This window comes from Piliocolobus tephrosceles, chromosome 15, assembly GCF_002776525.5.
Source record: "Piliocolobus tephrosceles isolate RC106 chromosome 15, ASM277652v3, whole genome shotgun sequence".
Lineage (NCBI taxonomy): Eukaryota > Metazoa > Chordata > Mammalia > Primates > Cercopithecidae > Piliocolobus > Piliocolobus tephrosceles.
This window is the reverse complement of record NC_045448.1, coordinates 54,151,773-54,168,010: the sequence shown is the minus strand read 5'-3', so window position 1 is coordinate 54,168,010 and position 16,238 is coordinate 54,151,773. Positions and strand designations below refer to the sequence as shown.

The following is a 16,238-nucleotide window of genomic DNA, read 5'->3' as shown; positions in this document are numbered from 1 at the left end:
CACTGTAACTTCTGCCTCCAAGGGTCAAGCAACTCTCCTGCCTCAGCATACCAAGTAGCTGGAACTATAGGCGTGTGCCACCATGATGGGCTAATTTTTTTATCTGCAGTAGAGACAGGGTTTTGCCATGTTGCCTAGGCTAGTCTCAAACATCTGGCCTCAAGTGATCCACCCAGCTCAGCCTCCTAAAGTGTTGGGATTATAGGCGTGAGCCACTGTGCCCAGCCAGTAGTTTCAGTTAAATGCACCAGCAAAGGGAAGCCTTAAGATTATAGAAATATTAACAAAAAAAAATACCAATGGCAATGACTATTGTGGCTTATTTTTACATAAAGGACATAGGCCTTGTGCCAATTCATAGAACAGTATCTCTAATTTTTCTCAAACTAACGCAGACTTAAAGAAAAAAAAGCCAGATGCAATGGTGACCACGTGTCCAGAGGCTGAGGCAGGAGGATTGCTTGAGCCCAGGAGTTCGAGGCTGTAGTGAGCATAATCATGCCTATAAATACCTATTGCACTCCAGCCTTTAAAAAAAAATTTTTTTTTTTTTTTGAGATGGAGTCTTACTCTGTCACCCAGGCTGGAGTGCAGTGGTGCGATCCTGGCTCACTGCAACCTCCACCTCCCGGGTTTATGCAATTCTCCTGCCTCAGCCTCCCAAGTAGCTGGGATTACTGGTGTGCACCACCACACCCAGCTAATTTTTGTGTTTTTAGTAGAGACAGGGTTTCACCATGTTGGTCAGGCTTGTCTTGAACTCCTGACCTCACGATCCGCCTGCCTCGGCCTCCCAAAGTGCTGGGATTACAGGCGTGAGCCACCGTGCCTGGCCAAATAATTTTTTTTGAAATAAAATTGTTAGATATGTGAAAGGCTGGTGTAGCATATGCTAAGACAGAAAGAAGATGTAATGACAATTTGGTAGTGACCTCTAAAAATGCTAGTTTTAATCGCTCACTTATAGGTAATTAAATTTTCAGGGCTATGTATCAGCAAGTTTTTTTAAATTAAAAAAAAACCCACAGGTGCAAGAGTAAAAAATTTTAATGACACAATTCTTCAAACATCTGCCATATTCACTCCAAGTGTGCTCTTTGGATACAACAACAGAGATTAAAGTATTCTCATCCAAGCTTGCTAAAGTTATATCTGATTCATAACAAAATTTTACATAAGTATTTTAATATATCAATATTTCGTGGCAATACAAAGAGAAATTTGACTTCCCAGAAAAATGTTTACCTAGATAAATTCAGAAGCCATTGAACAACCAGAATGGGAGAACAAGGGCTGCAGAAACAAACCGGATGTGAAAAATAAGCAAAAAAACTTAACACTTGATTCACACATGTAATCCCAGCACTTTGGGAGGCTGAGGCAGGAGGATTGCTTGAGCCCAGGAGTTCAAGACTCTGACTCTAGAAAAAAAAAAAAAAAAAAATTAGCCAGGAGTGGTGGGGTTTCCCTGTAGTCCCAGCTACTGGGAAGCTGAGGCAGGAGGATCTCTTGAGCCCAGGAGGTCGAGACTGCAGCCAGTGGTGACCGTGCCACTGTACTTCAGGATGGGCAACAGACTGAGACCCTGTCTCAAAAAACAAACAAAAACAAAAAAACCCAACCCAAACCAAACCAAAAACCCCTAACATTTGCAAATAGAAAGCTATCTGGTAATCATAACATCCATTAACTTGATACATCTTGTTTTGACATCATAGTATCACTTACTGTTTCAATGATATCGTAATAAAAGAATATAATAAAGTATTGCAAGTTGAATGCTTGAAGGTAATTGGAATAAAAAGTTAAAAAAAATTTGCTTTTTCCGGGACTTCAATTTGAAATAAATGAGTTAATTATTACACGGTAAGTGTCATAAGAGTACAATTTGTATGGGCCTGCAGTAGGTACACGTGGACAGGAAGACTTTTCAGCGGTCCACTCCCCCGAGACTGAATTTTCATTTCCGCGAGGTTATAAATACGTTCTTCACTATAGGAAAACAACACAGAAGCTCATGTTCTGGGGACTTGAATAGCGGTCGTAATACATGAAAATTGTAAAGCATATTCTGCATAAAGGGTCGTTAACATCTCACAGGCCAAACAGCCCTCTCAGAAACAACTCTGAAAGGAAAAGGTTCCCTTGGAGCTGTGCGTTTGCGTGTGTCCGTGTGTGTATACAACAGAGGGAGAACGAATACGAGAGAGGGAACTCGAGTCTGAAGTACTGTGGTGTGGGCAGCGTGCCGTGTAACACTGAAGGAAAGAAGTCTGCTGGTGGAGAAAGAGCCACAGTTAATTTTCCAAAAGGAAGATGAGTAAGTGCACCTGACGTTATTCTACGAAAGCTGCCTCTGCAGGTTGGGAGTGTTGGGAAGCAAAGTTTAGTGCGACAGAATTAAAAAGGTAGACAGCAGGTGATCGCTGGATCCCTAATGCTCAGCAAGGGGGACGCCTCCACATAACGTGAGAACGAATCAATGAATGAACGCGACATAAAAGCAGCTTTGGCTTAGAGAAGGTAAGAGTCTGCAGAGAAGGTCTTGGGGAGAAAATGCAAAGAAAAACGAGGGAAGAGGCCGAACCCTTAGTATCAGGAGGAGGGGTGGTTGCGGGGTTAGTGAGGGCACTGACCAGAGAGAACTCGGTGCCGGGCCAATTGACTCGGAAAGGGATGTCATCGCTGAGTTGAGGGAGGGCTCGGCCGCCGCGAGACGCCTCCAGGAGGCCGCAGAGGACCAGTAACACCGGCCCGCACGGGACCAGACTCCGTACGCCGCCTCCTCCTTCCTCCATCCTCCGCCACCGCTTTCTCCAGCCACCGCCACAACCTCCTCTGCTCTAGAAGGAGAGGAGGAGGAGGAGGTGGAGGAGGAGGCGGCGGGACTATAAAGGGCCCGGGTAGCCCCCGCCCAATCACCGCCACGTCTCCTTCCGGAGAGCCCGGCAAAGCCGCCTCCGCCCCCTTGAGCTTCTTGTCGCCGTTTCCGGGGCAGACTACATATCAACATCCGGGGCCGGGGGTCGCGGAGCCGTCCGCCTACGGGGGCCGGGACGTCGGCTGAGTGTCTCTCGTTTTCGGACCGCTGCAACATCGCGGTGGGGCTCGAAAGCGGGGACCTTCTGGGACGCCGCATCTGGAGACGCGGCCTCGGACCAGCCATTTCGGTGTAGAAGTGGCAGCACGGCAGGCCGGTGAGTCTTGGAGGCGGCAGCCGCTTCCTGAAGCCACTGGCGCTGCTCTCCAGTGGGCAGGTAGAGGTTTGGCCCACAGGGAGTGAGTGGGAAGAAGACAGTGTGAACGGTGCGGGTGCGGGTCCTTAGATGAGAAAATTCGAAGTAGCATGAGTTGTGAGAAATGGCGGTGTTCCTGACTGACCTGCCTTCTCGCAGCTTTTCTTCCTTTACTCCGCGTTTAGCATTTGTCTTTCCCGCCTGAAGCTTCCCTGCACCTCTTCTGCTGTACACCGTGGCCGTCTAATTACCTAACAGCTTCTGACTAACGCAGGGCAGTTTGTTCAGCGACTGCAACTCTGTGTTAGGGGAAACCTGGGGTGAGGTAGCCCGCCATCTCCCGGTAGGAGAATACCGCGAGCCTCCGAATTTGGCATGGTGGGAGACTCTCGTGGAATGGACAGCTAGACATTACATACAGCCCTACATTTTTTACCCCAAGGGAGGCTCCTTCGTCTCTAGGTTGAAGTGTTGGGATGTTGTTTTATCAAGGAAGCCGATAAGGTTCATTATGTGAGGTTCAGCACCAGATGAATGTGTGGTTATGAACTAAGTCACGTCTGACTGCATCCCCAAATTAAACAAAAAGTTTTGGTTTCCCCTCCCCCTTTTCAGAAAAAATGCCGTTGTCTGTTTTGATCTCCAATATGATGGACATACAGTGTTGGCTTTAGAGCAATTACCATTCTCTTCCTGCGAGGTTGGAAAAGCTCTACAGTCTTGCTAGATCTGTTAAAGACTGGTCGCCCTCACTTCCTCAGATTTGAACCAAATCAAAAAGCAGGAAGAACAGCCCCATTTTCTATCTGTAAAAATTTATTTTTAACATAAGGAATCCATAGTCTCAAAGAAAATAACTTTGTTCAGAATTGTTATTCGCTAATTATATTCAGCACTTCTTGTTAATGCTTGATATGTTCCGGACTACTGGGATTTTTGTTGGTTGTTTGTTTTGAGATAGAGTCTCGCTCCGTCTCCCAGACTGGAGTGCAGAGGCATCATCTCGGCTCACTGCAACCTCCGCCTCCCGAGTTCAAGGGATTTTCCTTTTTCTCAACTTTCCCAGTAGTTGGGATTACAGGCGCGTGCCACCACACCCTAATTTTTGTATTTTTAGTAGAGACAGGGTTTCACCATGTTAGCCAGGCTGGTCTTGAACTCCTGACCTCGGGTGATCCGCCCTCCTCGGCCTTCCAAAGTGCTGGGATTACAGGCCTGAGCCACTGTGCCCGGCTCCACTGGGATTGGTAAAATGGCAAATAAATGGGTTTCTGTCTTTGGTCTCAGTCTAGCCAGGGAGATTGTGCAAACAAATAATTGCAAACTATTATGGTAGTAGTAACAGTTAACTTCCTTTTTTTTTTTTTTTTTTTTTTAGCGTTTATTCTGTGCTAAGCACTAGTCTTAAGTCATGAAGGAAAAGAGATGTACTTGACTAAATAAAAATGAAAACTTTCTGTGACGTCCTGTTTTAGCATTTAGAACTATAGTGATTGAATCTGTGTTCAATACAGCTGATATTCAAGTAAGAGGGGACTTAAGTAAAATAATTTCTGGTATTGGTAAGTGCTGCGAAGAAACTAGGGTTATGTGAAAGAGAATACCCGTGGGATGTGTTGCTTTTAGTACGTAGGGCAGAGGAGACTTCTGTGAGGAAGTGACATCTAAGCTGTGACTTGAATGATGAGAAGGGAGCCAGACAGATTTCCAGGCAGAGGCCCTGAGGCAGGAATGAGCTTGATGTGTTGGAGTGATAGAAGGAAGGCTGGTGTGGCTGGAGTGTAAGAGGAAGGTGGTAGAAGTTTGAGAAGCAGAAAAAGGCCAGGGAGACACAGCTCTGTAGGCAGGAGAGTGGACAGGACCCAATGTACATTTGTGAAGATCATTCTGGCTGCTGTGTGGAAAATTGATTATAGAGGGTGTTGTGGGTTGAATTGTGTTCCCCAAAAAGATATGTTTAAGTCCTATCGCCTAGAACCTGTGAGTGTGAACTTACTTGGGATAGGGTCTTTGCAAATGTAATTCAAGTAAGGATGAGGTCATACTGAATCGAAGGAGGCCCTAATCCAATGACTGGTATCTTTATAAGAAGCGGGAAATTTGAATACAGATGGAGACACAAGGAGAATGCCATGCCATGAAGGAGGAGGCAGAGATTGGAGTATGTGTCTGTAAGCCAAGGAACGCTAAAGATTGCCAGTAATCACCATAAGCTAGGAAGAGGCAAGGAAGAATCGTTCTCTAGAGCTTTCAGAGAGAGAATAGCCCTGCTGATGTCTTGATTTCTGACCTCCAGTTTCTAGAATTGTGAGAGAATCAATTTATGTTGTCTAAGCTGCTCAGTTTGTGGTAATTTATTACAGCAGCCTCAGGAAGGTAATAGAGGGTGAGACAAGTCTCAACCAATTTAGAAGTTTATTTTGCCAAGGTTAAGGACATGTCATTGATACAGCCTCAGGAGGTCCTGACAGCATGTGCCCAAAGTGGTCGGGCTACACTTGGGTTTTATACATTTTAAGGAGCCATAAGACATCAATCAATACAAGTCTTCTATGCTTTATTTATAGGTTGATTCTTAAACATTGAAAACCTCTCAACTATTTACCATATTATAATTATGCAGTCATCATTCACTATAAAACCAGTAAGTATGATTGCATCTGCAGAGAAAAAAATGTAATTCTATCTCTGCCAATTAAGGTATCCTGCTTCCTAATATTGGCACTATATTTGCTAAAATAAATTCATTTTGCCCCTGAAGCTATCTTTCCAGCTCTCACACGTGTGATTTAGACTAGTTGCTTTCCAAGTCAGTTGCATACCTGTTTTCTGAGATTTCTTTGTATCATGCCTGGGTTAGGTCTACTGCTTTATGTATTCCATGTCCTCATTTGTCACAGTTTTTTTTCCCACCTTGTTGGGGTAAAACTAAGCAATTTTTTTCAGAAAGGATTAAACAGGTAATTTAATTTCCACAGGCTTCATATGTCTGAAAATGCCTTTACCTTTCCTGCTCGTTTAATGATAGCTTGGGAATAGACTTAGTCCACAATCATTTTGTTTTCTTCAAAACTTGGAAGACATTTTGTTGCTTTTTAGCGTCTAGTGTATCTGATGACAAGTCTAATGCCCTCTCTTTCTTTTGCAGGTATCATACTTTTTTCTCTGGAAGATTTTATTAGGCTGTTTTCTTTATCGTTGGTTCTGTGATATTTTATCAGTGTTTCTAGGTGGTGAATCTTTTTTCATTCATCCTTCTTGGCACTCTATGAGTCCTATTTTTCACTTCTGGAAAATTTTCTTCAATTATTTCTTTAATTATGTTCTTACATTTTCTCTATTCTATTCAGAATTTAGATACATTCTTCTACATACATTTAGATAGATTCTTCCAAATACAGAGGGAAAAATATAAAAAGAAAAAATATATAATATGAAGGATCAATCCAAGAGGACCATTTCCTTGACTTTCAGTTTTTTTCACTTTCTTTTTCAGTGGTTTTTTTCCCCCACAGTTTCTAGTTACTGATTTTTAATGGATGCATTGTTCTCATGACATGAATTTCTTTGAGGATAACACTTATAACTTTTAAATATTTATCCCCCATTCCTGGAAATAGCTCTACTTCTTTCAGGTCAATTGTTTATTTTCATCCTTTTCTGTTGAGATTTTCCTTAAAAAAAAAAACAAAAAAACTTGGCCTGGCATAGTGGCTCACACCTGTAATCCCAGCACTTTGGGAGATTACCTGAGGTCGGGAGGTCGAGACCAGCATGGCGAACATGGTGAAACCCTGTATCTCTGAAAATATAAAAATTAGCCAGAAGTCCTGGCAGGCTCCTGCAATTCCAGCTACTCAAGAGGCTGGTGCAGGAGAATCACTTAAACCTGGGAGACGGAGGTTGCAGTGAGCCAAGATTGCACCATTGCACTCCAGCCTGGGTGACAAGAGTGAAACTTCATCTCAAAAAAAAAAAAAATTATTGAGCTCTTTTGTAAGTCAGCAGGATACTAGCTGTTGGGTCTCACTTTAGGGTCCTTGAGAGAGGTGCAAGAAACGAATTACCTCTTTCCTCCTCTCCTTCTACCCTGTACCCACATAAGGAATGCTTTGTTATGGAACATGAGGATGCTCAAATGCTTCCAGGGTAGACTGTTAAATTAAAAAGAGCAACAACAACAAAGTAGATGTGGTTTTAGCTAGACACAAATACTGTTACTGCCAGGCTTTTTATGTGTAAAGGGCTGTGTTAAAAAGTTTGATTTGCTGTTTCATATAAATCTTATAATAATTCTGATTTTAGTCCTACATCGTTCTTCTTCTTCTGTTTCTAAGATTGGTACATCTCCAGGCTCTGCTGGCAGGAATGTCTTCTGCATTGCTATAGCCTTCTCATGTATGCATGTGTGTTTGTTCTGGACTGCAGTTTTCTCTGCACTGGCTTAAACCTCAATATGATCCCACCTGCTTTCTCTTCCAGAATGAATGAATGCATTTCAGTGGGATTTTGTTAGGAAGCGGAGGAAAATGTATGTGCTTAGTTTGTCTTGCAGAGAGTGAGTAATCCATTTTTTTTTTTTTTTTTTTTGAGGCAGTGTCTCGCTTTGTCACCCGGCTGGAGTGCAGTTGCGTGATCACTGCTCACTGCCACCTCAACCTCTGGGGCTCAAGCAATCCTCCCATCACCTCAGCCTTCTCAGTAGCTGGGACTACAGGTGTGCACCAGCCTGCCTAGCCAATTATTTTATTTTTTGAATTATTGGTTTCCCAGAGTGTTGGGATTACAGATGTGAGCCATGGCAACCAGCCAGTATTTGCTGAATAAATCAATGCTGTTGAGAAAATTGGGCAAAGCATACTGTTGTTTAAAAAGAAAATTATGGCTGTAGGATATAGGTGATTAGGTGAATCTTTTAAATCCTGTTTTAAAAAGTCCTATTTTTATTTTGTCCTATTTTAGAAAAGAATCTCAGCCAGGCGTGGTGGCTCACGCCTGTAATCCAGCACTTTGGGAGGCTGAGGTAGGCGAATCACCTGAGGTTGGGAGTTGGAGACCAGCCTGACCAACTTGGAGAAACCTTGTCTCTACTAAAAATAGAAAATTAGCCAGGCGTGGTGGCACATGCCTGTAATCCCAGCTACTCTGGAGGCTGAGGCAGGAGAATTGCTTGAACCTTGAGAGGTGGATGCTGCGGTGAGCCGAGATGGTGCCATTGCACTACTCCAGCCTGGGTAACGAGAGTGAAACTCCCTCTCTAAAAAAAAAAAAAAAAAGAAAACAATCTCAATGGGGTTAAGCCCTACCAATGGAGTTACAAAATGAGGTAACTACCATCTCTCACTTTTTTTTTTGGAGACAGAGTCTCACTTTGTTGCCTAGGCTAGAGTGCAGTGGCATGATTTTGGCTCGTTGTAGTCTCAACCTCCCGGGCTAAAGTGATCCTCTCACCTCAGCCTCCTCAGTAGCTGGGACTACAGGTGTGCGCCACTATGCTTGGCTAAATTTTTTTGTATTTTTTTGTAAGAGATAAGGTTTTGCCGTGTTGCCCAAGCTGGTCTCCAACTCCTGGGCTCAAGTGATCTGCCCCCTCAAGCCTCCCAAAGTGCTGCGATTACAGGTGTGAACCACTGTGCCTGGCTGCCTTTTTTGTTCTTTTTAAAATTGTAGGCCTTAATTTCATTTTGTTCCTATTCAGTGCTTAGCATAGTGCCTAGCATATTGAAAATGTTCAATAAATGATACTACGTTTGTTTTACTTAAACTCTTTGCCTCTCATTTTCATCATCATAGAAAATAAGGATTAAATGAGTTAATATACATAAAGCACTTGGTATAGATTCTAGCATATAGTTAGTGCTACGTAAGTGTTAACCATTATTCTCTGACACATGAACACCTTTTTGTTTTTTCCTGTGAAGCTTTCTGTGATTCTACTACTTTGAACTGGTAATTTGTCTTTCTGTATTCTGCTTGTATTTTATTTATTTGTTATTAGTTTTAGAGACAGAGTATTGCTGTGTTGCTCAGGCTGAAGTGCAGGGGCATTATGATATCTCACTGCAGCCTTGAACTTCTGGACTCAAGAGATCCTTCTGCTTCATCCTCCAGAGTAGCTAGGGCTGCAGACATGTGCCACAATGCCCAGCTAATTTTTACATTTTTGTAGAGACGTGGTCTCACTATATTGCCCAGGCAGGGAACCTCACCTCCAATATTCAACATGGGTTCTTTTCTATTTCCCTAAGTGTTGGCTGGTCTGAGAAATAAAGGGAAAGAGTACAAAAGAGAGAAATTTTAAAGCTGGGTGTCTGGGGGAGACATCACATGTCGGCAGGTTCCGTGATGCTCTCTGAGATGTAAAACCAGCAAGTTTTTATTAGCGATTTTCAAAAGGGAAGGGAGTGTACGAATAGGGTGTGGGTCACAGAGATCACATACTTCACAAGGTAATAAAATATCACAAGCAAATGGAGGCAGGGCAAGATCACAGGACCACAGGATGGGGCGAAATTAAAATTGCTAATGAAGTTTTGGGCATGCATTGTCATTGATAACATCTTATCAGGAGACAGGGTTTGATACCAGACAACCAGTCTGACCAAAATTTATTAGGCAGGAATTTCCTTGTCCTAGTAAGCCTGGGAATGCTACAGGAGACCGTGGCTTATTTCATCCCTTTGTCTATGATCTTAAAAGACAGCCATCCCCAAAGCAGCCATTTTAGAGACCTCCCCTCAGGGACACATTCTTTTTCTCAGGGATGTTCCTTGCTGAGAAAAAGAATTCAGCGGTATTTCTCCTATCTGCTTTTGAAAGAAGAGAAATATGGCTCTTTTTCGCCCGGCTCACTCATAGTCAGAGTTCGAAGTTATCTCCTTTGTTCCCTGAATATTGCTGTTACCCTGTACTTTTTTCAAGGTGCCTAGATTTCATATTGTTCAAACACACATGCTATACAAACAATTTGTGCAGTTAATACAATCGTCACAGGGTCCCGAGGTGACATACATCCTCCTCAGTTTATGAAGATGATAGGATTAAGAGATTAAAGACAGGCATAGGAAATCACAAGGGTATTGGTTGGGGAAGTGATAAGTGTCCTTGAAATTTTCACAATTTATGTTCAGAGATTGCAGTAAAGGCAGGCATAAGAAATTATGAAAGTATTAATTTGGGGAACTAATAAATGTCCATGAAATCTTCACAATTATGTTCTTCTGCCATGGCTTCAGCTGGTCCCTCTGTTCCGGGTCCCTGACTTCCCGCAACAATGTTGCTCAGGCTGAAATGCAGGGGCATTATGATAGCTCACTGCAGCCTTGAACTTCTGGGCTCAAGAGATCCTTCTGCTTCATTCTCCAGAGTAGCTAGGACTGCAGACATGTGCCACTATGCCCAGCTGATTTTTACATTTTTGTGGAGACGTGGTCTCACTGTATCGCCCAGGCTGGTCTCAAACTACTGACTTCAAGTGATTCCCTTGCTTTGGCCTCCCAAATTGCTGATATTACAGGCACGAGCACCATACCCATCCCTCTGCTTGTATTTTATATCACATCTTTTATATTAAATAACATAGATTTGTTTGTTTTTTTGAGATGGAGAGTCTCGCTTTGTCACCCAGGCTGGAGTGCAGTGGTGCGATCTTGGCTCACTGCAAGCTCCGCCTCCCGGGTTCACGCCATTCTCCTGCCTCAGTCTCCCGAGTAGCTGGGACTACAGGCACCCGCCACCATGCCTGGCTAATTTTTTGTATTTTTAGTAGAGACGGGGTTTCACCATGATAGCAAGGATGGTCTCAATCTCCTGACCTCGTGATCCTCCCACCTTGGCCTCCCAAAGTGCTGGGATTACAGGCATGAGCCACTGTGCCCAGCCTTGTTTGTTTCTCTACCAAATATGATTCTTGATAGCTGGGGACTATCTTAGTTATTTTGGTGGTCTCAGTGCATAGTCATTGCTTGCCACCTATCATTAGTTCTCTCATTTGAGCTAGGTCTTACGGAATGAGGAGGGTGGTGTGATTGGAGCATGAGGGGCAGGGGAGTACATCAGTGGGAAGTGAAATTTGACAAATACACTGACACCACCAGATTGACCAGATTGTAAATAGTTGAATGCCAGATTAAAGGATTTGAATTTATTTTATATGCAGTAGGAAGGGATTTTTGATTACTGACCTTAGTTCCATATTTTAGGAAAGTAATTATGAGTGCAGAGTAGAGCATGTATTGGAAAGAGGAAAAGAGATTAGAAACAAGAAGAATATGTAAGAAACTCTGGCTCTTGACTTATGATAAGACTCTTTAGTTGAGAATCTTTCAGCATGTAACCTTTTACTATCATGTAACCTTTTAAGCTTTATCACAAAAAGGCTTCAGGGCTTCCTTGGTAACTTCGTTTTGACTTTGTTAAAAGAAAAACTTTAGACAAAATGAATTTTATCTGAAGACAGAATTTATTTTTGTGTTAAAGGATTAATGAATGAGGCAGCACCCAAAACTAGAAGAAATTCAGGGAGCTCTGTTTTAATAGTGTAAGCAGCAGACCTTTGCAGGCTGAATATGGAAGTGAAGTAAAGAAATTACTTGATTGGACTGGGCATGGTGGCTTACACCTGTAATCCCAGCATTTTGGGAAGCTGAGGTAGGCGGATCACTTGAGATGAGGAGTTCAAGACCAGCCTGGGCAACATGGTGAAACTCCATCTCTACAAAGAATGCAAAAATTAGCCAGGCGTGGTGGCACATGCCAGTAGTCCCAGCTACTTGGGAGGCTGAGGTGGGAGGATTGCTTGAGCCTGGGAGGTTGAGGCTTCAGTGAGCTGTGATTGTGCCACTGCACTCCAGCCTGGGCAACACAGCGAGACCCTGTCTGAAAAAAAAAAAATTACTTGATTGTCATAGCTACTTGTTTGTCTTATTTGGGTACAATCTGGCAGAAAGTTGCTCATTAGAGAATAGTTGTTGGTTTCTGATTAAAATTAAGTTGTGACATCCTATGGATTGGGAGGAAATATTTGCAAGCCATACATATGATAAGGTGTTAAAATTCAGAATATAAAAGGAACTCAAATAACTCTATAGAAAGAATACAAATAATCCAATTAAAAAATGGGCAAGGAACCTGTATAGACATTTCTCAAAAGAAGACATACAAATGGCCAACAGATACATGAAAAGATGCTCAACATTACTAATCATCAGGGAAATGCAAATTAAAACCACAATGAGATGTCACCCCAATACGTGTCAGAATGACTGTTATCAAACAGATGAAAGATAAGTGTTGGTGAGGATATGGAGAAAGGGGAAACTTTGTACACTGTTAATGGCAGTGTAAATTAGTACAGCCATTATGGAAAACAATGGAGGTTCCTCAAAAACCTAAAAATAGAATTACCATATGATCCAGCAATCCATCTTCTGGGTATTTACCTAAAAGATTGGAAATCAATATGTTGAAGAGATATCTGCATTCCCATGTTCATTGCAGCATTAATCACGATAGCCAAGACATGGAATCAACCTAAGTGTCCTTTGACAGATGAATGGATAAAGAAATATGTGGCGTACATACTCTGTGGAGTACTATTCAGCCTTAAAAATGAAAGAAATTTTGTCATTTGTGACAACACGGATGGATTGGAGAACTTTAAGCAAAATGAGATAAGCCTAGTACAGGCAGATAAACACCGTATGTGCTTACTTATATATTTAATCTAAAACTCTTGAACTAAAAGAAACAGAGAGTAGAACAGTGGTTACCGGGGTAGGGGGAAGGCATGGGGGAATGGGGAGATGAAAGTCAAAGGGGAGGAATTTTTTTCTTTGAGATATGTTGCACAGTATGGTGAATATAGTGACTAATAATGTACACTTTATACTTGCTAAGAGTAAATTTCAAAAGTTTTCACTACAAAAAATAAATATTTGCGGTGATGGATATGTTAATTAGATTGATTTAATTATTCCACATTGTATTCATAAATCATCACTTTGTACCCCATAAATATGAAACTATAGTCAGTTGATAATTAAAAAATAAAAAGCAAAGATTAAATTTTGTTTTACTATTTACATTGGGCTTCAGTTTGCTTACATAGGAACCCATCTTAGCCTAATGGCCTTCCAATTAAAGATTGCTTACACTTTTTTTTTTTTTTTTTTTGAGACAAGAATCCCACTCTGTTGCCCAGGCTGGAATGCAGTGGCGTGATCTTGGCTCACTGCAGCCTCTTCCTCCCGGGTTCAAACCATTATCCTGACTTAGCCTCCTAAGTAGCTGGGACTTCAGGTGCCCGCCACCATGCCTGGCTAATTTTTTAATATTTTTAGTAGAGATGGGGTTTCACCATATTGGTCAGGCTGGTCTCGAACTCCTGACCTCAGGTGAGCCACCCGCCTTGGTCTCCCAAAGTGCTGGGATTATAGGCGTGAGCCACCACACCTAGCCAAGGTTGCTTATACTTTTAAAAAAATATTATATATATATTGTTTTTAGTAAAACAAAAGGTAAAATTTAATATTAAAAAGGCACAAACACATTTTGTATATATTGTGAAAATACCATCTATTTTCTCCAAAAGCTTATAAATTGATGCGAGTATCATAAACCTGTTTGTTTTTTTCCTGTACTAAGTATGTTCAACATTTAATGTGTATTATATGCAGGGAGGTAATGTGGGACCAAATTTTCTAGTTGGGAAAGGAGATGAATACTGGCTTTAGTACAATAAGTTTCCATGCTTGTGTAGCACAACTGGAGATGCCTTCATGTAACAGACATATGAAGAGGTTGAGAGAGTAGGCTGGAGATTGGAAGCTGTCCGAGTAAAATTGAAGCATAAGATTTGATGAGTTTGTGTATCTGATAAAGAATAGTGTACGAGTTGTAATTGGAAGAACAATGAAATGTTTTTGTCTTTGGCTTTAGTGACATGGGATGCTTGATCACTAGTGTCTGATCACTAGTGTCTGATGCACCAGAGTAGCATGAAAATTGAAGTCTTTGGGTTCAATGAGGAAGTGGTCATTGAAGACTTGATACTACAATGATTGAGTGGTTTGGCAGAGTAAAGTTGAATTGGAAAGGGATTAAGATGAGTTGATAAGGAAGTGAAGCACTGTGTAGTTACAAAATTTCTGTGAAGAATAAGAAAGCTGGAAGAACACAAGAAACTGTAGGATTAATGGTGGTTTTTCCAGTTACAGTGTGTGTACATGTGTGGGTGAACCATTTATAAAGAGAAGGAGGCTCAGTACAATTAAGTAAAACAATCAAGAAAATGAAATTGAAATATACTATTTTAGAAAGGTAAAATGAACTGAAAAAACCCCTGAAATCCAATAAAGCTAATTTTTATCATATAAATTTGACATACAGAATAAAAATTTTAGTACTGTAGTTGTCTTAGGAAGAGTTAAAATTCTTTGACATAGTAGCCACAGGATTACAAAATCTTTGAGTCTGTAATATATGCTTAGAGTGAATTCAAGGTTTTATTTTAGGTTTTTGAGACAGGATCTTGCTCTGTTGCCCAGCCTGGACTGCAGTGGTGTGATCATGGCTCACTGCAGCCTCGAACTCCTGGGTTCAGGCAATTCTCCTGCCTCAGCCTTTTGAGTAGCTGGGCCTACAGGTGCATGCCACTACACCCGGCTAATTTTTAATTTTTTTTATAGAGACAGGGTGCTGTTCTGTTGCTCTGGCTGGTCTCTAGTTCCTAGCCTGAAATGATCCTCCCTTCACAGCATCCCAAAGTACTATGATTACAGGTGTGAGCCACTACACTGGCCAAATTCAAGGTTTTAGAAATCCATAAAAATAGATTGCTAAAAGCTTAATTACTAGAGAATGCAGTCAATATTTTTCCTGAAAAAAGATAGGCATAACAGGAACATTTGATAGGTAAGTTTTAACATGATGTGATGAAAGAGAATTTGAAAGCACATTTATCTAATTGCCTGGAAAGAAAGAACCAGAGATGGTAAATTACAAATATGATGCTTACATTGATATTCACAACTACCCAGGATGTAAGGATATGTACTTACTCATTGAGAGAGTATTCTCTGAATTTGTAATTTAAAAACAAGAGGTATCTATGGAAAAGAGAAATCTATTATAGTGAAATGTTGACTGGAAAATGTTTGAAAAATATCTAATAGACCAAATATGGTTCTGGCATGATTGTAATCATTAGGAGTCTTGAAGAGATACTGAACCCATGATACTCTGAATATGTGATACTCTGAATATGTGAATGTGTGATATATTTGAAATAATATTTATTAAGTATATCAGTCATTGTATAATGTTTTACATATATTAAAAGTAAATAGGCACTTTAAAGACGTATAATAATATACATTTCAGGTACTTGATTAGAAAATTAAAAATTTTGCCATTCAAGATGAATACATATTAAAAGACAATGATCAAACTTTTAAAGTCAGTCATAATGAAATGAGTCATGTTCATGCTTTTAAATATTCAGAGTTGACATCATCATAATCTTTGTTTCCCTAAGTGATAACTTTACATATGGAGATAGTGGTATTTAGATGCTTACAGTTCTTGTGAATGTATTGTTTGGGAGTGAGAAAAAGTATTATAATAGTGTAGGAGTACAAAGACTAACTTCTAAAAATTTAATCTGAGATTTAAAAGGAAATTTTTGTTTCTTTTCTTCTCTTTTTTTTTTTTTTTTTTTTTGAGACGGAGTCTTGCTGTCACCCAGGCTGGAGTGCAGTGGCGGGATCTCAGCTCACTGCAAGCTCCGCCTCCCGGGTTTACGCCATTCTTCTTCCTCAACCTCCCGAGTAGCTGGGGGACTACAGGCGCCCGCCACCTCACCCGGCTAGTTTTTTCTATTTTTAAGTAGAGACGGGGTTTCACCGTGTTAGCCAGGATGGTCTCGATTTCCTGACCTCGTGATCCACCCGTCTCGGCCTCCCAAAGTGCTGGGATTACAGGTTTGAGCCACCGCGCCCGGCA

At 41.4% G+C, this 16,238-nt stretch overlaps 2 protein-coding genes across 7 annotated transcripts in view; one reads left to right on the top strand and one right to left on the bottom strand.

Annotated features, from left to right (window-relative positions):
- Positions 1-3,081, bottom strand: part of ERLEC1 (endoplasmic reticulum lectin 1) — a 33,148-nt gene extending 30,067 nt beyond the window's left edge. For 2 of the 3 annotated variants that reach the window (XM_023190192.2, XM_023190193.2), the window contains exon 1: positions 2,637-3,013. In XM_023190192.2, the coding sequence (XP_023045960.1) occupies positions 2,637-2,798 (162 nt within the window). In that variant the 5' untranslated portion in view covers positions 2,799-3,013. Of the gene's footprint in view, positions 1-2,636 lie in introns of all 3 variants that reach the window. The other variant, XM_023190191.2, reaches the window with a different exon arrangement.
- Positions 2,977-16,238, top strand: part of ASB3 (ankyrin repeat and SOCS box containing 3) — a 118,465-nt gene continuing 105,203 nt past the window's right edge. For 2 of the 4 annotated variants that reach the window (XM_023190188.3, XM_023190186.3), the window contains exon 1: positions 2,977-3,197. The gene's annotated coding sequence lies outside the window, so the exon portion shown is untranslated. The remainder of the gene's footprint in view (positions 3,198-16,238) is intronic. The other 2 variants (XM_023190189.3, XM_023190185.2) reach the window with 2 other exon arrangements.